General features: G+C 44.8%; 1 protein-coding gene across 1 annotated transcript in view; it reads left to right on the plus strand.

Annotated features, from left to right (window-relative positions):
• Window positions 1–21,093, plus strand: part of PSTPIP1 (proline-serine-threonine phosphatase interacting protein 1) — a 632,908-nt gene that overhangs the window by 432,014 nt on the left and 179,801 nt on the right. The window contains exon 7 of the mRNA XM_085644041.1: window positions 20,949–21,047. Coding sequence (XP_085500167.1) covers window positions 20,949–21,047 — 99 coding nt within the window. The remainder of the gene's footprint in view (window positions 1–20,948; window positions 21,048–21,093) is intronic.

Here is a 21,093-nt window from a genome sequence, read left to right on the forward strand (position 1 = left end):
GAGATCTGGATTAAATCCATCGTTCTTTTGCCCACTACGCCACCCCAGTTCAGACATGGCCATATGCAAATCAGTCTTGACCCTGTGCCTCATGGGAACAGTCCAGCCCGAACTGCCAAGCCATGTCTTCCCTGGACCGGAATCAAGCATCCTAGGACCGGTTTCTGGCTATCAGCCGTCATCAGCCAGGATAGCTTGACTCCAGTGGCGTAGTGAGCACGGGTCCCACGTCTGGGAATACCCATCCCACTTAGGGCGAAAAGCGTTACAACAAACAAATGATGGACGGAATGCTGACAATGCAGACATTCTCCCCCAGTCAAGAGATCTGGGTTAAATCCATCGTTCTTTTGCCCACTACGCCACCCCAGTTCAGACATGGCCATATGCAAATCAGTCTTGACCCTGTGCCTCATGGGAACAGTCCAGCCCAAACTGCCAAGCCATGTCTTCCCTGGACCGGAATCAAGCATCCTAGGACCGGTTTCTGGCTATCAGCCGTCATCAGCCAGGATAGCTTGACTCCAGTGGCGTAGTGAGCACGGGTCCCACGTCTGGGAATACCCATCCCACTTAGGGCGAAAAGCGTTACAACAAACAAATGATGGACGGAATGCTGACAATGCAGACATTCTCCCCCAGTCAAAAGATCTGGGTTAAATCCATCGTTCTTTTGCCCACTACGCCACCCCAGTTCACACATGGCCATATGCAAATCAGTCTTGACCCTGTGCCTCATGGGAACAGTCCAGCCCGAACTGCCAAGCCATGTCTTCCCTGGACCGGAATCAAGCATCCTAGGACCAGTTTCTGGCTATCAGCCGTCATCAGCCAGGATAACTTGACTCCAGTGGCGTAGTGAGCACGGGTCCCACGTCTGGGAATACCCATCCAACTTAGGGCGAAAAGCGTTACAACAAACAAATGATGGACGGAATGCTGACAATGCAGACATTCTCCCCCAGTCAAGAGATCTGGGTTAAATCCATCGTTCTTTTGCCCACTACGCCACCCCAGTTCAGACATGGCCATATGCAAATCAGTCTTGACCCTGTGCCTCATGGGAACAGTCCAGCCCGAACTGCCAAGCCATGTCTTCCCTGGACCGGAATCAAGCATCCTAGGACCGGTTTCTGGCTATCAGCCGTCATCAGCCAGGATAGCTTGACTCCAGTGGCGTAGTGAGCACGGGTCCCACGTCTGGGAATACCCATCCCACTTAGGGCGAAAAGCGTTACAACAAACAAATGATGGACGGAATGCTGACAACGCAGATATTCTCCCCCAGTCAAGAGATCTGGGTTAAATCCATCGTTCTTTTGCCCACTACGCCACCCCAGTTCACACATGGCCATATGCAAATCAGTCTTGACCCTGTGCCTCATGGGAACAGTCCAGCCCGAACTGCCAAGCCATGTCTTCCCTGGACCGGAATCAAGCATCCTAGGACCGGTTTCTGGCTATCAGCCGTCATCAGCCAGGATAGCTTGACTCCAGTGGCGTAGTGAGCACGGGCCCCACGTCTGGGAATACCCATGCCACTTAGGGCGAAAAGCGTTACAACAAATAAATGATGGACGGAATGCTGACAATGCAGACATTCTCCCCCAGTCAAGAGATCTGGGTTAAATCCATCGTTCTTTTGCCCACTACGCCACCCCAGTTCAGACATGGCCATATGCAAATCAGTCTTGACCCTGTGCCTCATGGGAACAGTCCAGCCCGAACTGCCAAGCCATGTCTTCCCTGGACCGGAATCAAGCATCCTAGGACCGGTTTCTGGCTATCAGCCGTCATCACCCGTGCTCACTACGCCACTGGAGTTATGCTATCCTGGCTGATGACGGCTGATAGCCAGAAACCGGTCCTAGAATGCTTGATTCCGGTCCAGGGAAGACATGGCTTGGCAGTTCGGGCTGGACTGTTCCCATGAGGCACAGGGTCAAGACTGATTTGCATATGGCCATGTCTAAACTGGGGTGGCGTAGTGGGCAAAAGAACGATGGATTTAACCCAGATCTCTTGACTGGGGGAGAATGTCTGCATTGTCAGCATTCCGTCCATCATTTGTTTGTTGTAACGCTTTTCGCCCTAAGTGGGATGGGTATTCCCAGACGTGGGACCCGTGCTCACTACGCCACTGGAGTTATGCTATCCTGGCTGATGACGGCTGATAGCCAGAAACCGTTCCTAGGATGCTTGATTCCGGTCCAGGGAAGACATGGCTTGGCAGTTCGGGCTGGACTGTTCCCATGAGGCACAGGGTCAAGACTGATTTGCATATGGCCATGTCTAAACTGGGGTGGCGTAGTGGGCAAAAGAACGATGGATTTAACCCAGATCTCTTGACTGGGGGAGAATGTCTGCATTGTCAGCATTCCGTCCATCATTTGTTTGTTGTAACAGGTTATATTGCAACCAGAAGGTACTGGCTCCTATCAATATGCAGGAATATGGGGTTCAGACAGATACAGGAGGCTCTTAGAGTTATGCGAATTCGAACGCACCCCCCAATTGTTTTTGCTGTGTCCCGTTTCCTTAACTCCATGTGGCTTAGGCTTCGCAAGTTTTTTAATTCCTCTAGTGCAGCCTAAATATATCTTTTCCGTTTTCCACTGCTTTGAACCTATAAAATATGAATTCACTGTTTTAAATGCTTTTTAAACTCTAATAACTTTTTAACTTGCTATCAAGGTTGTATAAATAGCTGCTAATGGTTATACTTTGTGATGTTTCAAAAATTATGTATTATATGTTTTTTATCTTCTGCTTTTATGGTCTGTAATGATCGAAATAAAGCTTGGAAATGGAGAAAAAAAATGGATAGACTTTCACATTGGTAAAACAGGTGATTTGTGTCTGACCTAGAGTTCGTCACATACACCCCCTACCATTACCCCCTAACATTATACATTGTATGGGTTGAAACGTATCCAGTTCAGCCAGTAATTACTCAGAGTAATGTTCACATGCAGAATCAATCACCACTTATCAGTGGGTTATTCAACTCATGATCGTTGGTATCAAGTGTCATTTGATTGATTGAACGTAACCACCCTGGGAGAGTACCAACTGACTGAAATCAAGAATTGTAGTTGGTTAACTCTAGTTATTCCCTGATTTAGCAAATACCTTTTCTGATGGCTAAGGACAAGCAAAAGAGTCAGCAGTGGACTGGAAAATATTTTACCAAATAATACTTCATATTCCCTTATCTTTTTAACATCCTACTGCCAAATGCAGTATTAAGGTATGCCCACTACGGCTAGCACACTTGGGCCATATTTATGGCCAAGTCACGCAATACAGCGCAGCAAGTCACCATGCTGCACTGCGTAACAGGGAAAAGGCAGGAATGCACTGTATTTGAGTCAATTTGGCACATTGCTGCTTTTTCCTCTGCGCTGGCACCCTTTTGGCTGCCTAGCGCAAGCGCAGGCACCTTTGCACCATTGTTTAATGGTGCCTGATTTGTAAGGAGGATTGTATTTGAGCAGGAAAGGGCACCTTCCTTCACAAAAGCAATCCTCTGAGGTGTTTTCCTCATTTTATGTGTGCTGCATAATGGAGCACACATAGAAAGAGGAAGAAACATGGAAAAATAAACATATTTCTTCTTGTTATTTCTCACCTGGGGAGGTGTAAGTTTGGTGCATTCCCAAGTCTACCACTTCTGGTAAATCTGGAAATGCGTCAATAAAGAAGGATGTTGCGTGGGAACACCCACTCAGTGCTCATGGAAACACCTCCCTAGCGCAGAGTAATGCAACGCAGCGATTTACACTGTGTTGCATTACTCAAGATTTATGATGCCACTTACGGCCACGCAAGGAGGCCTTGCATGGCTATATGAATCTCATTTTTATGGTGTCACTCTTGCACCACGTTCCATGTTGCAAGAGCGATGCAAAGGAGCCCGTAAATATGCCCCTTGATTCGTTTAGCTTGCACAGTGGTGAATTTCTTCTCAACATGTACATTGCTTAATTGAAAATCTCCGCTGGGAAGGTTAGGCAGAACATGCCTGCAGCAACCTCGTGCAGATCCAGGCAACATTTCATTTGGTTCCTGCCAGTGCTACATGGAACAAATTAATTTTGAAAAGATAACAATGTCGTTATTTAGGGGTATCAAACCTGAACTCATCTACCCCGTCAAATGTCATCACTGTTTGTTTATTTAGAGGTATTCAGTATGGCAAAGTATTCTAGAAGTAATCCACCATGGCATAATACTATGAGAGCCTAAATTATGTGTTCACTGTGGACATGAGGTAGCATACCTGAGGAGAAGAAAATCAACAGAGCTGATTGTATGCTCGAAATACCCTTTAAGTCCTTAACTAATAAAAATAGAAATGACTCTGGGGCATTTTCAGTGGACTAATTCAGCCTCACAGTTAGACAGTTGTTTAGCATCTTAGAACATAAGGAGATCAACAGATTAGATTTGCTTTGCTGCCTCACTTCAACAAAGATTTTTTATTTTAACAGTACCATGGTAACAGTTTTTTGTTAAAAAAAGGACCCGCCCTTTTCAGTTTGAAGTCCCACGGGGGTGGCAGGGCCCGGGTTGGTCACTGTAACAGAACATTAAGAGGAGGGGGCATATGGCCCCCCAGGAAACTTTTTTTGTTTTTAAAGAAAAAAGTACTGTAAGTCACCGGGGCCAGTAAATTCATAACCCTAGGACAGCTTACCAATTATTTCAAAGCACTCACAGCTGGAGCTGTATTTTCTTCAGCTGGAGTGTGGGGACCACTTGTGGTTCGTTCAATAGCTGCATGTTGTGACCTGAAGTGTTTTAAAGAAAAACTCAAAAACGTGTTAATGATTTTGAAGAAAATACCCTATTTTAATTTTTTGGTGACAAAAATGATTGTGCATGCGTAGATTTATAAAGATTACTTATGAATATGGGTAGTGATAAATGATTGTGGCAGATTGGTTTATATAGGCTGAGGTGATAACCACTTTCTAAATCCAATAGACCAGCCTTTTATATTTTGGTGCTCAACCCCTTTAACAAAGCCAGTAAGTCTGCCTTACTTAAGATGACATCTCTTTATATTCTTACTTTATGTTAAAATAACCTCAGAAATTCACATTAAGACAAACTAAAGTGATGTTATAGTTCAGTTGACAACAATTTTTAAAAAACCTTGGAAATTCACTGGAAAAAAACAAAGGTTAAAGTGACGTTATAATTAAGCTGACTGAATTGATATATAGTGTATATTTAGAAAAGGTTTGAGAGTTCCTAAATGTCAGGCTGTAGTCTTGGCTGAGAGCCAATAAACACAACAAGAGTAAGTACCAGGATACATCCAAACAGTCAATCAGTAAGTCAGACAACAAACTTTACTCGGCTTAGTACAGAATAGCCATGAAAGCACATAGGAAAAACATCAATTCATGGACATAAGTCTAAAATCTATAAAATCAGCAAGAAAACTAGAAACATCAATTCTTAAGCATAACTCTTAAAAATAAACAATCGGCAGAGATATCAAATCTAGAAGGCAAATCTCAAAATGATACAACAAGAGCAATAAAAAGAAGCCTAAGATCAAAACACATAGGGGGTCATTACGATGGACACCGACTCGGTCATGGGACCTACCGACACCCAGTCAGAGGTCCCGACCACCCCATTAGGATTCCTGTATTTCACTATGGGAGCATTCATTACGGCCATAAACCGGCCGTAATACATGCTCCCCCAGTGAAATGGGAGGTGTGGTTCATACCTGTACCCTGTGGCAGGCACCTCAAGGTTGCAGGTATCAACAGGGGTCAGGGATCCACAGGGGGGCACCATACGTGCCCCATCGGCCTCCAATCGGAGGCCGTGCACCCAAGGGGGCCCTGCTGGGGGCCCCAAACATGCTTTCCGACATGGTTTCCTTGTCAGACAGACCAGCATGGAAACCATGTCGGAAACCTTCATCGTAATCTCAAGGGCGAAAGGCCCGCTCTTGAGATTACTACACGGCTTCCAACTGGCGGACGGGCTCTCCGAGCCCCTCGGAAGCTGGCCAGAATGACCGGTCAGTTTCCTTTCCGACCGCCTCCATCATAATGAGGCGGTTTTAAAGGAAATCGAGCAACCCAGTTAGATGCAGCTCGTAAAGGCTCTCATCTAAGGTCAGAGTCTTTACGACTGCATCATAATCGGCCCCATAATAGTTTACGTGGGCCCGTAGATATTTCTGATCACCCGGGTACAACTGACAAAATTTACAACAGCAACTCACAATTCAAAACTGCTTAGTTGTTGCAGGAATACTAGAGCCTTCTTTTGTGATCTGATTTTAGAAGCAAGCAAAATTGGGACCTTATGGAATTTCCATGCACAAAAATATAACCCACAAAAAAGAGTAAAGTACAATATGCTTTAAAAAGAGGTTTTATCACATGGGCACATAGGCAATGTTGAGCTCCAATCTGCTTTACTAGGGGAAACCACTAAAAACTGTAACATGTTAAAATGGTATCTTGTCAAATAAAACCTAAAATTCCCATTAAAAACCAATGTTAAATAAAACTTACAATCCGGATATAATTTGACTAAATGATAATGGGTACTGGAGCACAGCTTGGGAAAATCCTTCTGATGAAGTCTTCCTTGCCTATCCATAAATAACTCTTTTACCTGCATCTTAACTCTTGCTTCTACATTTCCTGGGTTATAAAAGAGCTTCGGCAGGCCTAGTCTGTCAAACCATTTTTAACATAATTTATCCAAGGAATTACCATGGCATTATCCAATGAAAGGCAGTCTGCCAGCAATTCTCTTTAGAGGTTCGCTTTGGGTTATCCCAAATTCTAATCCAGACAAGTAGGAGCTCCATCTTAATTCTGCCTACTTCAGAGTAGCACATAAAGGATGGGGTAGATTGGGGGACTGCAGATTTTTTTTTCAACCAGCTGGAGTTGACCTCAGCCCTTGTACCCACAAACATCGGCTCCATACGTCGCCAAGAATATACACTTACTTTTATAGATATTAGCCAGCTCCTGTACAGGCTTATACCTGTTTCAACTGGAAACGCAAAATATTGCTTCTGCAGCTCTTTGACATTGGATAGCTTTGGTATTAAATAGACTATTCCAACTTAAATTCGAATCTAGGGGGACACCTAAATAAGTGAACGTTTTTACTTTAAGGATTTCAGACCTTTCAAATTGAAATCATCTTGTTTTGATGTTTTTAGGACCTATACTCATCACAAACAATTTACAAAGATTGGTTTTAAGGTCCAACCCCCTCATAAAACTATCAAAAGCATCTAGGAGGAGTTGTAGGTTCTTGAAATTAAAACCATTTTGTCAGCATAAAGTAGAACTGGCAGTGCACAAGATTTCAATTTGGATACGTCTGTTCCTATATCACACAAATAGTGATTAAGGCTATTGATATAAATAAGAAACAGTAAAGGGACCATCACACAGCCTTGCCAAAACCCTAATGAAAATTTGATTGTGGGGGAGAGTTCACCATCTGTTCCATATCTAATTCTGGCTATGGTATCTCAGTGCCTCCTTTGTAATAAACCAATTAATGCCACATCAAATCCCATCCTTGCCATGGTGTTCCAGAGCCTCACCCCATTCGCCAAGTCAAAGGCAGAAGAGAAGTCCATAAATGCAAGATGAATTAATCCCTTCCTGGCCTTGACTTATTCACCTATGATCAGTTGAAGATTTAGGCACCGTTTTACCGTGCCAAACCCTGTGCAGAATCTGTACTGAACTTTCCACATGAACTGGTTTTCCTCTAGCCAGGCCTCAAGTTTAGCTGCCAAGACCTTGTCTAAATTTTTTAAAGAATTAACATAAAGAGAAATTGAATGATAACAGGGCGGAGAATGTCTATCCCCTTTTTTGAAAATGGGACAACTACCAGTTCCCTCCTGGATGGAACAAGATTCCCCTTAATTTCGGCATCAAAATAGTTTGTTAAAATAGAGGCCCAAAAAATAATGCTATTGTTATAGATATCCAGTGGTACACAATCAGATTCAGGGGTCTCTGATTAATAGCAGCCATCACATCCCTAACTTCAATGCTTTCACTAATATTAAATACATTTCAGGAGTATAGCCTACTGCTTCTCCATTTTCTATGGTAAAATCCCTGTTTTTCAGGTTACAAATATAATTATGTGTAATTGGCTTTGTGCTCTTTTTGGTGTAGATTTCAGGGATAAATGAATCCCCAAGTCCAGTTCTGGAAGTCATATACTGAGAGATTGATTACTCGTTTGTGGTGTTCTTTTCTTCTTTATTTAAAGACATGTGCAGAGACAGAGAAACAGCCGACACGTGTTTCGCCCAAGGGCCAACAGGCCAGGGCTTTCTCAAGGCTGATTATGAGACAGGAATTTATAAGAATTGAAAAAAAAGGCATAGTATGGGGTGGTGAATGGAAAGAAAGACAAGACAGATGGTAGCATATGGAGAGGATGAAGGGAGGTAGAAAGATTTTTATTTTAAAAAAAAGGAGAAATGGAAATTATGAAAGTGACCGGAGAGAAAGGATGAAAGATTTAGACAAAGCAAAAGGAAAGGTTGATACAGTTAAAGAAGCGGTTTGAAGGTTGATAAGTGACACTTCAATAAAACACAAAGTGTATGGAGATATATTGAAAATGGGAGAAAAGATAAGTTGAAAGTGAGAGAAGGTACAATTAGAAATACAATAAAATGCCAATGAAGATAATTAAGGCATTTCAACATTAGTCATAAGCGCGCAAATCAATAGGCTCATTATAATAAAGGCAACGCCTAGAAAGGCGAGAACAAATTGCCAAAAAAATATACAGATAAAGAATATATGTAAGATATATGAGACATAGAGAAACAGAGCCACATTGGTGGTGTGTCCAGTTCTGTCACAGGTAAATGAAACTACATTCAAGGCATGTAGAAAAGTAACAAAGTAGATAGGACAAAACACAAAATATTTACATTGATTGATCCTAGCCTGGAGCATGCGTGCAGGGAGAAGTTGGCACACAGTACTATGTGGCATGTTTTAGTGTAAATAAATATAGTCAATACGCAATGTTATGTGGTACCTCGCATAGGATGGAAGATAATGGGTAGTTGACACAGCTTCTGCTCAGTTATTGTATATATGTTAGGTGCAAAGCACAGCGTGGTACCTAGCATAGGAACATACAGTGCAACAAAAATGAAAGCGGTTCTTTAGTTGTTGTAGGAGTCAGTTGAGTTCAACTTACCAGATAAATCTTTTTGGTTGGTGTTTGTTATCTGCGAAGTGTGAAACAAAGTGTGAGCGAAAGAAGGGGGTTGCAAGAAAAGCCAAAGTACCAGAAAAAAGAGGACAGTAGCGGAATCTAATCGAGGTAGATGGTGCGGATCCCAAGAATCAAACAACTTAATGATTAACATCTCCGACACCCCACAAACACAACCTCAAGAAATGATTCTGAACAAGGGCCTGAGCTTCTGCCCAACTGCCTTCTGCGACTTACCTATAGCCATGATTGACCTATTTAAGTTCACATGGAAACTGAAACTTACATCGTTCTTCCATGACAAACCACCAGGCCAGAGACAACCTAGACCTGCCATCACCACTGCATTATCGGTCCAAGACCTAGAAAATGTCCACCTTATCACAACACTATCAGACGACTCTGAGATTGATCATACAACTCCACTCATGGTGGCCCAGGAACTAGGTATTGCAACAAACTACACCATTAACACCGATGCCAAGACAACATATATATTTTGCCCACAGCTACCACAAGCCAAAACCATTGACCTTTTCCATACAGCTGTCAGCAAAGACTTGTCCAGGGAATTTCACAAGTACCAAAAAAAGAGACACTTCCTCCCAAGAAACTTGAAAAACCCTGAGATCCTTGCACTAAAGGAACTTGAACACATTCAAGATATAATCATAAAAGAAGCGGACAAAGAGGGCAATGTCGTCATAATGCACCTAGATGATTACATCGCTGAAGCAAAAAGACAGCTAAATGATCGAGACTGCTACAGAAAATTTGAAACCAATCCCAGCAATCAAATCCTTATGGAACTGAAAAAGAAACTTGACAACTAGTATCAGAACAATTTGTTGACATTGGAAGAACGCAATAATCTGTACATTGAACATCCCACAATGGCCACCCTAAATTTACTATCCAAAATACACAAGAACAATCACCCACCACCGGGTAGACCAATCATAGCAGGGATCAACTCCATTTGCTCCAAACTAGGGGACTTCCACCTACAACCATACAAGAAAGACCTGCCATCATTCATAAGAGACACCAAAGACATCTTGCTCAAACTGGACAATATACCCTGGGACTCTGACTGCATACTTACAACCATTGATGTGGTAAGTCTTTACACCTCCATCAAACACGAAGATGGCATGAATGCAGTAAGAAAGGCACTATCCACCAAACCAGTGCATTTCTTTGAATTCAATCAAATGCTACTTGAGATGCTTTTCTTCTGCTTAACAATCAACTTGTTCTCATTCAACTCTGAATATTTTTTACAACTACAAGGCAGCGCTATGGGGACCAAATTCGCCTCACCATATGCATGCATATTCATGGGAGAAGTTGAAAGATACTGGTTATGGGAAGAAGCATTCTTAGAATACACCTCCAAAATACTGTATTAGGGACGCTTTATAGATGATATACTATGCATCTGGCAGGGGTCAAAAGAGTGTCTACAACTTTTTCTAAGCAAAATCAATGAGAACAGATGGAATATCAAAACAACTTCTCAGTCCTCAACCTCAAAAATAGACTTCTTAGACATAACAATTTATGTACAAGAGGGGAAATTACATACAAAGGCATTTCGTAAACCCACAGCGGCCAACTCAATCCTCAGAGCAGACAACTGTCACCCCAAAACAACAATAAAAAATATCCCCAATGGGGAATTCCGGAGACTAAGACGAAACTGCAGCACCATGGACACTTATGAAGAGAAAGCAACTGACCTAACGAGCAGATTGGAACAAAGAGGCTACAAACGCTCACAACTGGAAACAGCGGCATTCGACTACGAAGATACCATACCAGGAACTCTTACAAGCTAAGGCTGTGGAAAATGTTACACAAAGACCCAATACAATCCGTTTCCTTACAGACTATCACAATGGACACTACTATATCCGAAAAACTCTCCAAAAGCACTGGTATCTGCTGTCAAATAATATGACCCCGAAAAACCAGATCAAACCTTCCCACAAATGGGTTTCAGGAGAGCAAGAAATCTGAGACAGAAACTTTGCCAATCAGAATTCATCGACAAAAGGAAACAACCGGAAGCACACTTAATGTCCAGGCTCCAAGGATTCTACACATGCCACAATTGTAATGCCTGCAAACTAGGCATAAACAAACAGAAGGAATTAACCGCACCAGATAAACACACAATAAAAATCAAAGAGTGGCTGAATTGCAACTTGAACCATGTAATTTACATCATCATCTGCCCATGCAATAAAATCTACATAGGCAGCACCATCAGACCACTGAAAACCAGAATTCTAGAGCACCACCGCAACATTCACAAAACAGAAACGGGACCACCACTAACGGAACATTTTCAGGAATACCACCCGCACAACAAAACTTTCAAATTCTTTGGATTGGAGCATGTGAAGCAACAACCTAGAGGTGGAGGCCGAGAACTTCGTAGGAGGAAGAAAGAGAGTGAACTCATTTTACGCATGGGCACTGTCAATACTGGGCTCAACAAGGATGCAGAAATGCACTATTGGTTATATAAGTGATTTAACTTATTATCCATATTGTCTTGTTCACTGCATGCACCCGCCAACCACCAATCCTCCAAGCCATCATTTTTGTAACCGGTTTTAACTAGGTTGCAGCAATGCACTATTGGCCGTATAAGTGAACAAACTTTGAATTACTTGGTTTCTCACTGACGGTACCGGTTCTAACAAGTATGCAGTAATGTATTAGGGGCTCCAAAAGTACTCCAACATAGTATTAGCCTGTGTACCTCACTACCCACACCAGCCGTTTACCTTTCCGCGAAATCACCTCCTCTTATCTCCATGTAGATCGTCCTCCACGTTTTCAGATCCCCCCTACACCTTGACCACTATGCACCTTGGCTCTGAGACCACTGCTGGTCTCACCCAGTAGGAGTCTCCCATTGTCGGACTTCCGTTCTAGACCCAACGTAGTTCCTTGTGCTAGCCCTTTCATCCCCTATTCAATCCTTCAACTCACCAGAAGTCCACTGCCGCCATTTTTCCCAGCTAAAAAAGCCTCTGCAATTTCAGCCTCATATCAACCCTCATCGCCCTACTTGAGCACTCTAGTTACTCATTTTCTGTTCTTTCCTAACAACCAGGGTCTATTGGACAGTCTGGTTTCATGTTACCTGCCTAATTATGTGAGTATCTATGAATTTACCATCACAGCCAAGGTCTATTGGACAATGTGGTTTTTGTCAACTGCACCACTTGTGTCTATCCATGAACTTAACGTCTGTCTTGTTCACAGCTTCCATTATACCTGGGTTCTAGACACAGAAAGTTGCCTCTCTTCCGACCTTCTACTTCTCCACTCCCTTGCTCCACCAACGCTGCTTATATCATCATTTCTCCGATTTTAGTTTTTGTACCCTACACCTTTTCGATTATCACTGCAGCCTCGAACTGCTGCACCATAAAATCAGACCATCTCTGTAGGCTTTTTCATTTCATTTTATTTCCTTAACCATGATGTCAATCATTAATTTATTACATTTATCCATCAGTAGCCCTGTCACCGTTATTTAATATAACATTTACTATTCTATTCTTTCGGACATCTATGTAGGTTCTGTCAGGCCCAGACTGGCAATGTCGGGCAATCCCCCGGTAGGCTGCCAGGGGTGGGGGCCGGTTTTTTGGTAGGGGGCCGGTTTCATTCCTGGGGCCTATTTTTTGGTCCGACGCGCGGACGCGACGACAGCGTTTGTAAGAAAATTATTTGGATAACATAAGACACTCACTGACACTCACTACTCTCTCCGTGCGGGACAGAAAATGTACAATCATATCGCACTGTTCGTACACATCACTGTTCACACTTAGTCTCAGGCTCTCTACACTGCCTGGGCAGCGCCGCCGCATTCGCCTGCAAATTCATTTATTATTATAATCACCTGCATTGGGGGGTGGGTCGTCGGGTCGCGCTCGCGCGCTTTGCACAGTCGCAGAAATCTCCGCTGGCGCCAGCCCCCGCGTGTGCGCGGTCTCAGTTCACCCACCTTGTGGTGACATGCGCATTGGGGTTTAGGTGCGTGTGACTCGTGACCCCGACCGAGGAGCCGTAGCATTCCAGAACAGCCAGAAGACAGGGAACGCACGGGCGCCGCACCCCATAATTTATTTCTAGTACAGAGCGAGGCTGTCCATCCGTCGTCGAATCGTCGCCCCGGCCCGCCGCACGCAGAGGTGAGTCAGTGTGTCACTCTTTACTATTAGGCAATTGAATTATTTATTATCAGATAGCAAACGTGCAAAATTGGCACTTCTGTGGGCCGGGCCGAGGGGCTGGGCCGAGGGGCCGGGAATCGCTGCGCAGAACCGGTCGGGCCGGGGGAAAGGCCTATACCCTTTGTTAATCCCACCGGGATTAACAAAGGGTATAGGCCTTTTTCCCCGGCCCGGCCGGTTCTGCGCGGCGGCAGCGCACTAGCGCCCTGGGCCGGCCCCTGACTACCTACCAGGACGGTTCTTGTCTTGACTATCCTGCTGGCTGCTGCAGAGCAACCATTTGTCTGTTGTTGGTAGTTTTTAAATGCAGATAAACTGAATTGTATGGGAATAGCTCAGTAGGTTACGCCTTTGTCACAGCGATCCTTGTGTTACTTGCAGTTCAGAAGTTGCTATCTTAACATAAGACAGTGACCTATGAACGGTCATCAAAGAACTGCATGCAAATTTCGCTTTTTTGTGTTGTGATGTAGTTAGAACTTCTCCAAAAGAGTTTGGGCAGTTATACATTTTTATTAGTAAAGCCGACCCTGACCACTGGAGTACTCTTTAAATCCTGATTTTGTGTTTCTGTCGACCAAACCCCCATAAAATATATTACCCACCAGAATGGATGAATTGATTTCTACACCTTGTAATCCTCATTAGTTTATGTGACATTTCGTGTAAACCGATTTATTGTCTCTGTATAATGTGTGCTATGTAAAGTACTGTGACACCCTACCCTACACTCATATGAGTAGCACAGAGAGAGGGGCAACGGAGACATGAGGGGCACTAGTGGAGGGTGGCAGTGAGGGAATACCAGGAAGAGGTCATGGGGTGGGGAGGAGCTACGGGGAGATGAAGGGTGCGGGTGGCAGTGAGGGAGTCAGAGGAGGAGGTCACGGGGTGGGGGGAACTACAGACAGCTGAGGGGCACTAGTGGAGAGTGGCAGCGAGGGAAGCCGAGGAGGAGGTCATGAGGTGGGGGAACTACAGAGAGATGAGGGGCACTAATGGAGGGTGGCAGTGAGGGAAGCCGAGGAGGATGTCATGGGGCAGGGGGAACTACAGAGAGATGAGGGGCACTAGTGGAGGGTGCCAGTGAGGGAATCTGAGGAGGAGGTGGGTCACAGGCTGGAGGGGAACTACAGAGAGATGAGGGGCACTGGTGGAGGGTGGCAGTGAGGGAATCCGAGGAGGTGGTCACGGGGTGGGGGGGAAAATACAGAGAGATGAGGGGCGCTGGTAGAGGGAGCAGTGAGGGAATCCGAGGAGGAGGTCACGGGGTGGAGGGGAAACTACAGAGAGATGAGGGGCACTGGTGGAGGGTGTCAGTGAGGTAATCCGAGGAGGAGGTCATCTGGTCATGGGGTGGGGCGTGGGGGGAACTACAGACAGATGAGGGGCGCTGGTGGAGGGAGCAGTGAGGGAATCTGAGGAGGAGGTCATGGGGTGTGGGAGCTACAGAGAGATGAGAGGTACTGGTGGAGGGTGGTAGTTAGGGTGTGAGGAAGAGGCCATGAGGGGGAGTGGCTACGGAGAGATGAAGAGCACTGTTGGAGGGTGGTTGGTAAGTTATCTGCAGAGAAAGAGGTCAAAAAAGAGGTTAAAAAGACTTTTGTACCAGCACTAAAGCCGGCCCTGTCATGGCCTTTCTGTTTGTGTTCATTTAATTAAGTCAGGTGATTAGTACAACTGTTGAGCATACTTTAACATGCATGCTGATTACATTTACTGCTATATTCAATGTTTCAAGTTTGAAGGGGATTTTAATTTTGTTTTTTACTGGGAATAATGAAAGTGCAGCCCGATGGTGCCTGATATGGGGCTGGGTCCCAAGGTCAGCTGTGAGATAAGGTGCAATGGAGAGGGGTGGTAGAAAAGTCGATAATCAAGTCTGTAAGGGAGTGCGCTGCACAGTCATGGGTCAGGTGGAGGTAGTAATGAAGAGGGTTTCTCCCTGAAGGCTCGCACAGAGGAAGCCCGAGTAGAGTCACTTGCTAGATACTCCCACTTTAGAAACCTCCTCTTCCCATCAAAGGGACATTACATGGAAGAAAAGCACTTTTTTAGAGTGATAACATTTAGAAAGAGTGTGTTTTACTGTACCTTGTACCTTGTAAGACTAAGGAGAGATAAAAGTAGGGCCCAGAAGCAGGCTTGGCTAGATATATAAGCGATAAATCGGGCCAGCAGTGGCCCACCTGAATGTACGTTTGGCCCACCCAAACAAAAATTCCTGGAGCCGGGCCTGCTACCTACACCCCCCTTTACATTGCAGGCAACCCTTTGGTTCCTCCTTCCACCGGCGGAGTCCACTGCTGCCGGAGCGAGGTGGTGGTGGTGGGTGGGTGGCTGCCTGCCTGTGCCTGCCTGTGCCTGCGAGAGTCTGACTATGCTAGTGCAGCACTGTGGATATGTGCGACTGTGCTCCCATTGGTGGCGCTGTTGTGCTGCTTGACTCTTGGGGGGGCTGTAACTGGGGCGAAGGTTGGGGTCAGCAAGTCTGCTTAAAATATATTTTTTTAACACGACTGAGTCCTTTTGTTTTGTTTTCCACTGGCCACTGCCTGGTGTTGCCACTGAGCTCTGGCACTTGCGCCGCTTAGGCTAACGTGGGGGGCCTTTTTTAGCTCATGTTCAGGACAAAGGCTTTGTCCTGAACATGAAAGATAAGTCTGTTTTTTGGGAAGGAGTCCGAGCCATGTGGATTACCGAGTTTAACAGAACATACTGCCAACACGTGGCAGTCAGCCTGGTCGGCGCCGCGTTCAATCCTTACATCAGGGTGGTTGTTGTAGTGTAGTCCGCATTGTTTCCTGGATTAGGTTAGATGTTTCAATTCGGTGTCAAATTATTGTGTGGTGCACATGGATTTTTCTTGTATCTAGATGTCATTGTGATTGTGCAGTCAGTATTCACGCTAAATAACCGATGTAGTGTGCTGAGAGACAGCGCATCTTAACCGGCTGCTAACACGGTGCCTGATTTTATATTCGCTGTAGGAAGTGTGCTTCGTATTCAAGGCACACAGCGACAAGATGATGAGCTGCGCACAATATTTACATGCCTTTACTTATCTCAGTAATTTCAGCATCGCATCGACAATATCGGCGAGTGACCTCAACATAGAAGAGGGCATTGCATTGAAACACAGACATAGGCAAGTCAAAGGTGGCAGCTGCTTTTCTTTAAAGATGGTGTTTATTTTAGGGCCACGTCCTTGCATTCTCCTCTCGCTACCATTATGGGATACATTAAATAAAAACAGTACTAGACAAATCACATCTCTCGGGAGAGCAGCATTTTATTAAAGCACTCCAAAGTGTGCCCCTCGTGCACGTTCTTATTAATAAAGTTTTCACCAACTAATGCGAACAGAATTTGAAGCTAGCCTACAAGAAGTGTCTTATGGGCTCCAGGATCATTCACGGTTCTGATATAGGATTGTAATTTAACATCTTATGGTGCAGGTTATAGAGTAAAGGGCTTAGCGCTGCTACCATCTTCTTCAATGTAACTTTTGACCTCTAATGGGTCTTTGTACCCTTGTATCAGTTCCATCTGTTGAAGGTCGCCCTCGGTGCGTTCCCTATGCGCTGGCTCAGTTGCTTCATGAATCATGACCTATATTTTGTTTAATTTTCCAGATTTCAGGCCGGATTTCACAAGAAAGGAGTTTGCGCTGGTAAAATGCGCACTTGCGTGTTCAGTGCTAGTGTCTCTTTTGAAAGTCGCCTCCTGCTGCTAGGGCCTGCTCTTTTGCTGTGTGAGGAAATCGAAACGGCCCCAATCAGTTCCGCTTGGCTAGCGAGTTAGCACTTGGCAGCCATGTGCCAAACAACACTCTTCCTCCTGACCCTGGCGCACATAAACAGACACACACTCAGGGAGGCGGTGACGTGCTGGTGGGTGCAGTGAGGGAGGTTTGGGGGGGGGGGCAGGGCATGACTATACCAGCAAGTTAAAGCCGAAATTGGTTGCTTCAGTGTTGAAGGGGAGGAAAGAAGTAATACCTTTCCAGGAAAGGTATTACTTCTTTGTCATGATGAAACCAATTGCTATTGGACACTTCTCCAAGTAGCCGGGATCGCGCACTTCTATACGGTGCAGCTTTTTATGCGGTTGTACATTCTGAAGCAGCGCATTGATTCAACAAGATAATCTGAGACCTCCCCCAAAACAGTGGCTTCTATTTCCGCGCTGTGTTCTTTATCTCACAAGTACTGCTACCTCGCTGAGGCCAGCAATTAAATATGTAATCACACAAATATGCGAAATCTATAGCAATTTTACACTGAATCACTTCCTGTGGCCTGCCACTACAAAATGATATAAATAGAACATCATGCTGCAGTAAGGAGGAGAGCCTGAGGCCAGATCACATTCATCACTTAAGAGGCATTGATTGGCACAGGTACCGTACAGTAGCAGAAATCACGCAGTCTCGTAGAAATAACACCGGCCTTCCGCATTGAAGTTTCTACCTAACTTTTCAAAACATTCCCATTACAGTTTGCATTGCATTGCCTGCTCAACAATCTCGTTGCTATCTCTGAATAATTGTAATACTGATCTGTTGAGAATGGGACCAGATTTACCATACCACACTAAATGTCCACCACTGTGACCCCCCCATCCCCCATGGCACAAGATCACTAAATTGTACTGATAAAGGAGATAATTGTATGTTATGGTTACAAGGCCAGTGTCATATGTTGAAATCCCCCAGTGACGCAATTAAAGCCAGGAAATGCTGGAGAGGAGGGAAAGGAAAGTGGGGAATAATGGAAATTTGGGGGGAGAAACTTGGAGGAGATAACGAGAAAGACGTCCTATTCACTCATAAGCTTGATAAAGGATCCATTTTGCCCTTTAGGAGCAGGTCCATGTACACCATAGTACCCCCTAGTAATGGTTGCTCACTGCGCTTGCTCGATACACACCATATGGGGGCTGGTCTCACTTTTACTTCTCTCTGATTTACTACTTGTGCCTATTTTTGGTGCTCTCTGAAAGAATGTCTATGGGTACATATGACTGGGTGGGTAACCTGGTGCTCTTGAAGGTCATCTTCTACTATTTACTGTGGTTTGAAAGTTGATACAATTGACTATGTAATGAAAAATGTGCTGTAAAATTCACAATTTTGGTCGGTTGTTTTTCAAAATTTTCTGGGGGGGAGAACCCCCCGAAACCCCCCTAATAGCGGTCGGGCTCGCTCGCTGCGCTCGCTCACTGCGCGCTGGACAAGGGCTGGTCTGCCAAATTTGACGGGGGCTGGTCTGCCAAATTTTGCCAGGGCTGATTTCAGTTCCCAGTCCGGCCCTGGGTTCTGTACTTTATAATTGGTGTTTCACTGCAGCCTCGAACCCCGAACCTAGGTCAAATGATTTTACACTTTTACGGCCTTTACCCGTCACCCGCTGCCAGTTTCCGGCGCCCTTCTGTGATTTAAGGAGCTGGTTTAGCGGCTGCCAGGTCACTCGGAACGCAGGAATTACACTTCGCTAAGTACGCTTGCAACTTGCATCTTTCACTTTGGACTCAAATGGAATAGTAAGTATTCGGACCTCTCCGTCACCCGGCGCCTCCGCTCAGGCCGTATCCGGGACCTCAGCACCACCGCCTTCGCCTTTTAAACTACGAGGCCACATTATGTGTGCTTGCGCGACACCACTCCTCTCCACTTAGTACTGCCGTTTCTCACCTTCTAGCCTACAAGGCCACTTAATATCACCTTACTTGCTTAACACCACTCCTTTCACCTCTAAACAGGATCGGTCCGTTTAGCATAGCATACCGGCTATGTTTCTTTCAATCTCTTCAGCCCTCTGGCTTTGTAGCTCCTTATCTCTCACGTAGGTGACGCACCACCTACCTCGATTAGATTTAGCATAGCGTACCGGCTATGTTTCTTTCAGCCTCTCTTCAGCTCTCTGGCTTTGCGGCTTCTTATCTGTCGCATAGGTGGGGCACCACCTACCTCGATTAGATTCCGCTACTGTCCACTTTTTTCTGGTACTTTGGCTTTTCTTGCGACCCCCCCCCTCCTTTCGCTCACACTTTGTTTCACACTTCACGGATAACAAACACCAACCAAAAGATTTATTTGGTAAGTTGAACTCGACTGACGCCTACAACAACTAAAGAACCGCTTTTATTTTTGTTGCACTGTATGTTCCTATTCCAGGTACCACGCTGTGCTTTGCACCTAACATATATACAATACCTGAGCAGAAGCTGTGTCAACTACCCATTATCTTCTATCCTATGCGAGGTACCACATAACGTTGCGGATTGACCATATTTATTTACGCTAAAACATGCCACATAGTACTGTGTGCCAACTTCTCCCTGCGCGCATGCTCCAGGCTGTCTTGTCTTTCTCTCCGTTCACCACCCCATACTATGCCTTTTTCTTCAATTCCTATAAATTCCAGTCTCATAATCAGACTTGAGAAAGCCCTGGCCAGTTGGCCCTTGGGCGAAACACATGTCTTTAAATAAAGAAGAAAAGAACACCACAAACGAGTACTCAATCTCTCAATATATGACATCTAGAACTGGACTTGGGGATTCATTTACCCCTGAAATCTACACCAAAAAGAGCACATAGCCAATCACACATAACAAAACTTTGGAATAGGTGGTATCTAGGTGAAACCACCGTTTTGGCTTGTGCCACAACCTTAATTGGGTCCTGACCAATTGTGTGTGAACCCTGGTAACACCCACCAACTACAACAACTAAAAATATAATTAAAGTGATCTATCCATACATCCACTGATATAACAGTGAGCAATGAAGGCTTCTCATACCCAGACAGAAACGCATTAGGTGAGGGATGATTACATGGCTAGGCTGAGCCAATGTAATTGACAAATATCTCAAGCAAAAGACTGAAATATGCAGATCAAATAAAGCCAATGTTTGAAAGGTGTGGACACAAAGTTTGGTATGTTATTGTTAGCAGGAGGTCACTTTGATAACTGCTCTGTCAATACCCAACCCGAGGGTCAGACTGGGACATAAAATTGGCCGGCCTCTAAAATAAAAATTCTCAGCAGTGAATTAGATAGCTAGAAAAAGTGGTCCATGTTTGCCTATTGGGGTAGTTTTGAATCTGTAAAGACACGCTGTATAAATGTTTTGCAATGTATGGAAGACTGCATGGATTTTTGCTTTCTGTATGCAATGTTTGTTTTAATATCAGGGAAATCAACAGTAAAATCTGGCCCAGCAGACCATAAAACAGGCCCCTAAACATCCCAACAAAAAAACATGCCCACACGCTGACCTTTCAGTCTAGCCCATCGGGCACTGCCTGATGGCCCTGTTGACTAGTCCAACATTGCCCAGATCTGAAAGAGTTCTTACTAAAGAGATTGCATTGCTCTGCCTTACATAATGCTGGTGTTGTTCTCCTTTTCTAGTGTAAAAAGAGCTACGAGCAGAAGTGCAGGGATGCAGATGAGGCGGAAGGTGCCTCTGAGCGCACTGGATCATCAGCAAATCCCAAACAAGTGGAAAAGGTGAGGCTCACAGTGCGACATCCAGTTCACGTATAGACCTATGGAT

Source organism: Triturus cristatus, chromosome 3_1, assembly GCF_964204655.1.
Source record: "Triturus cristatus chromosome 3_1, aTriCri1.1, whole genome shotgun sequence".
NCBI lineage: Eukaryota > Metazoa > Chordata > Amphibia > Caudata > Salamandridae > Triturus > Triturus cristatus.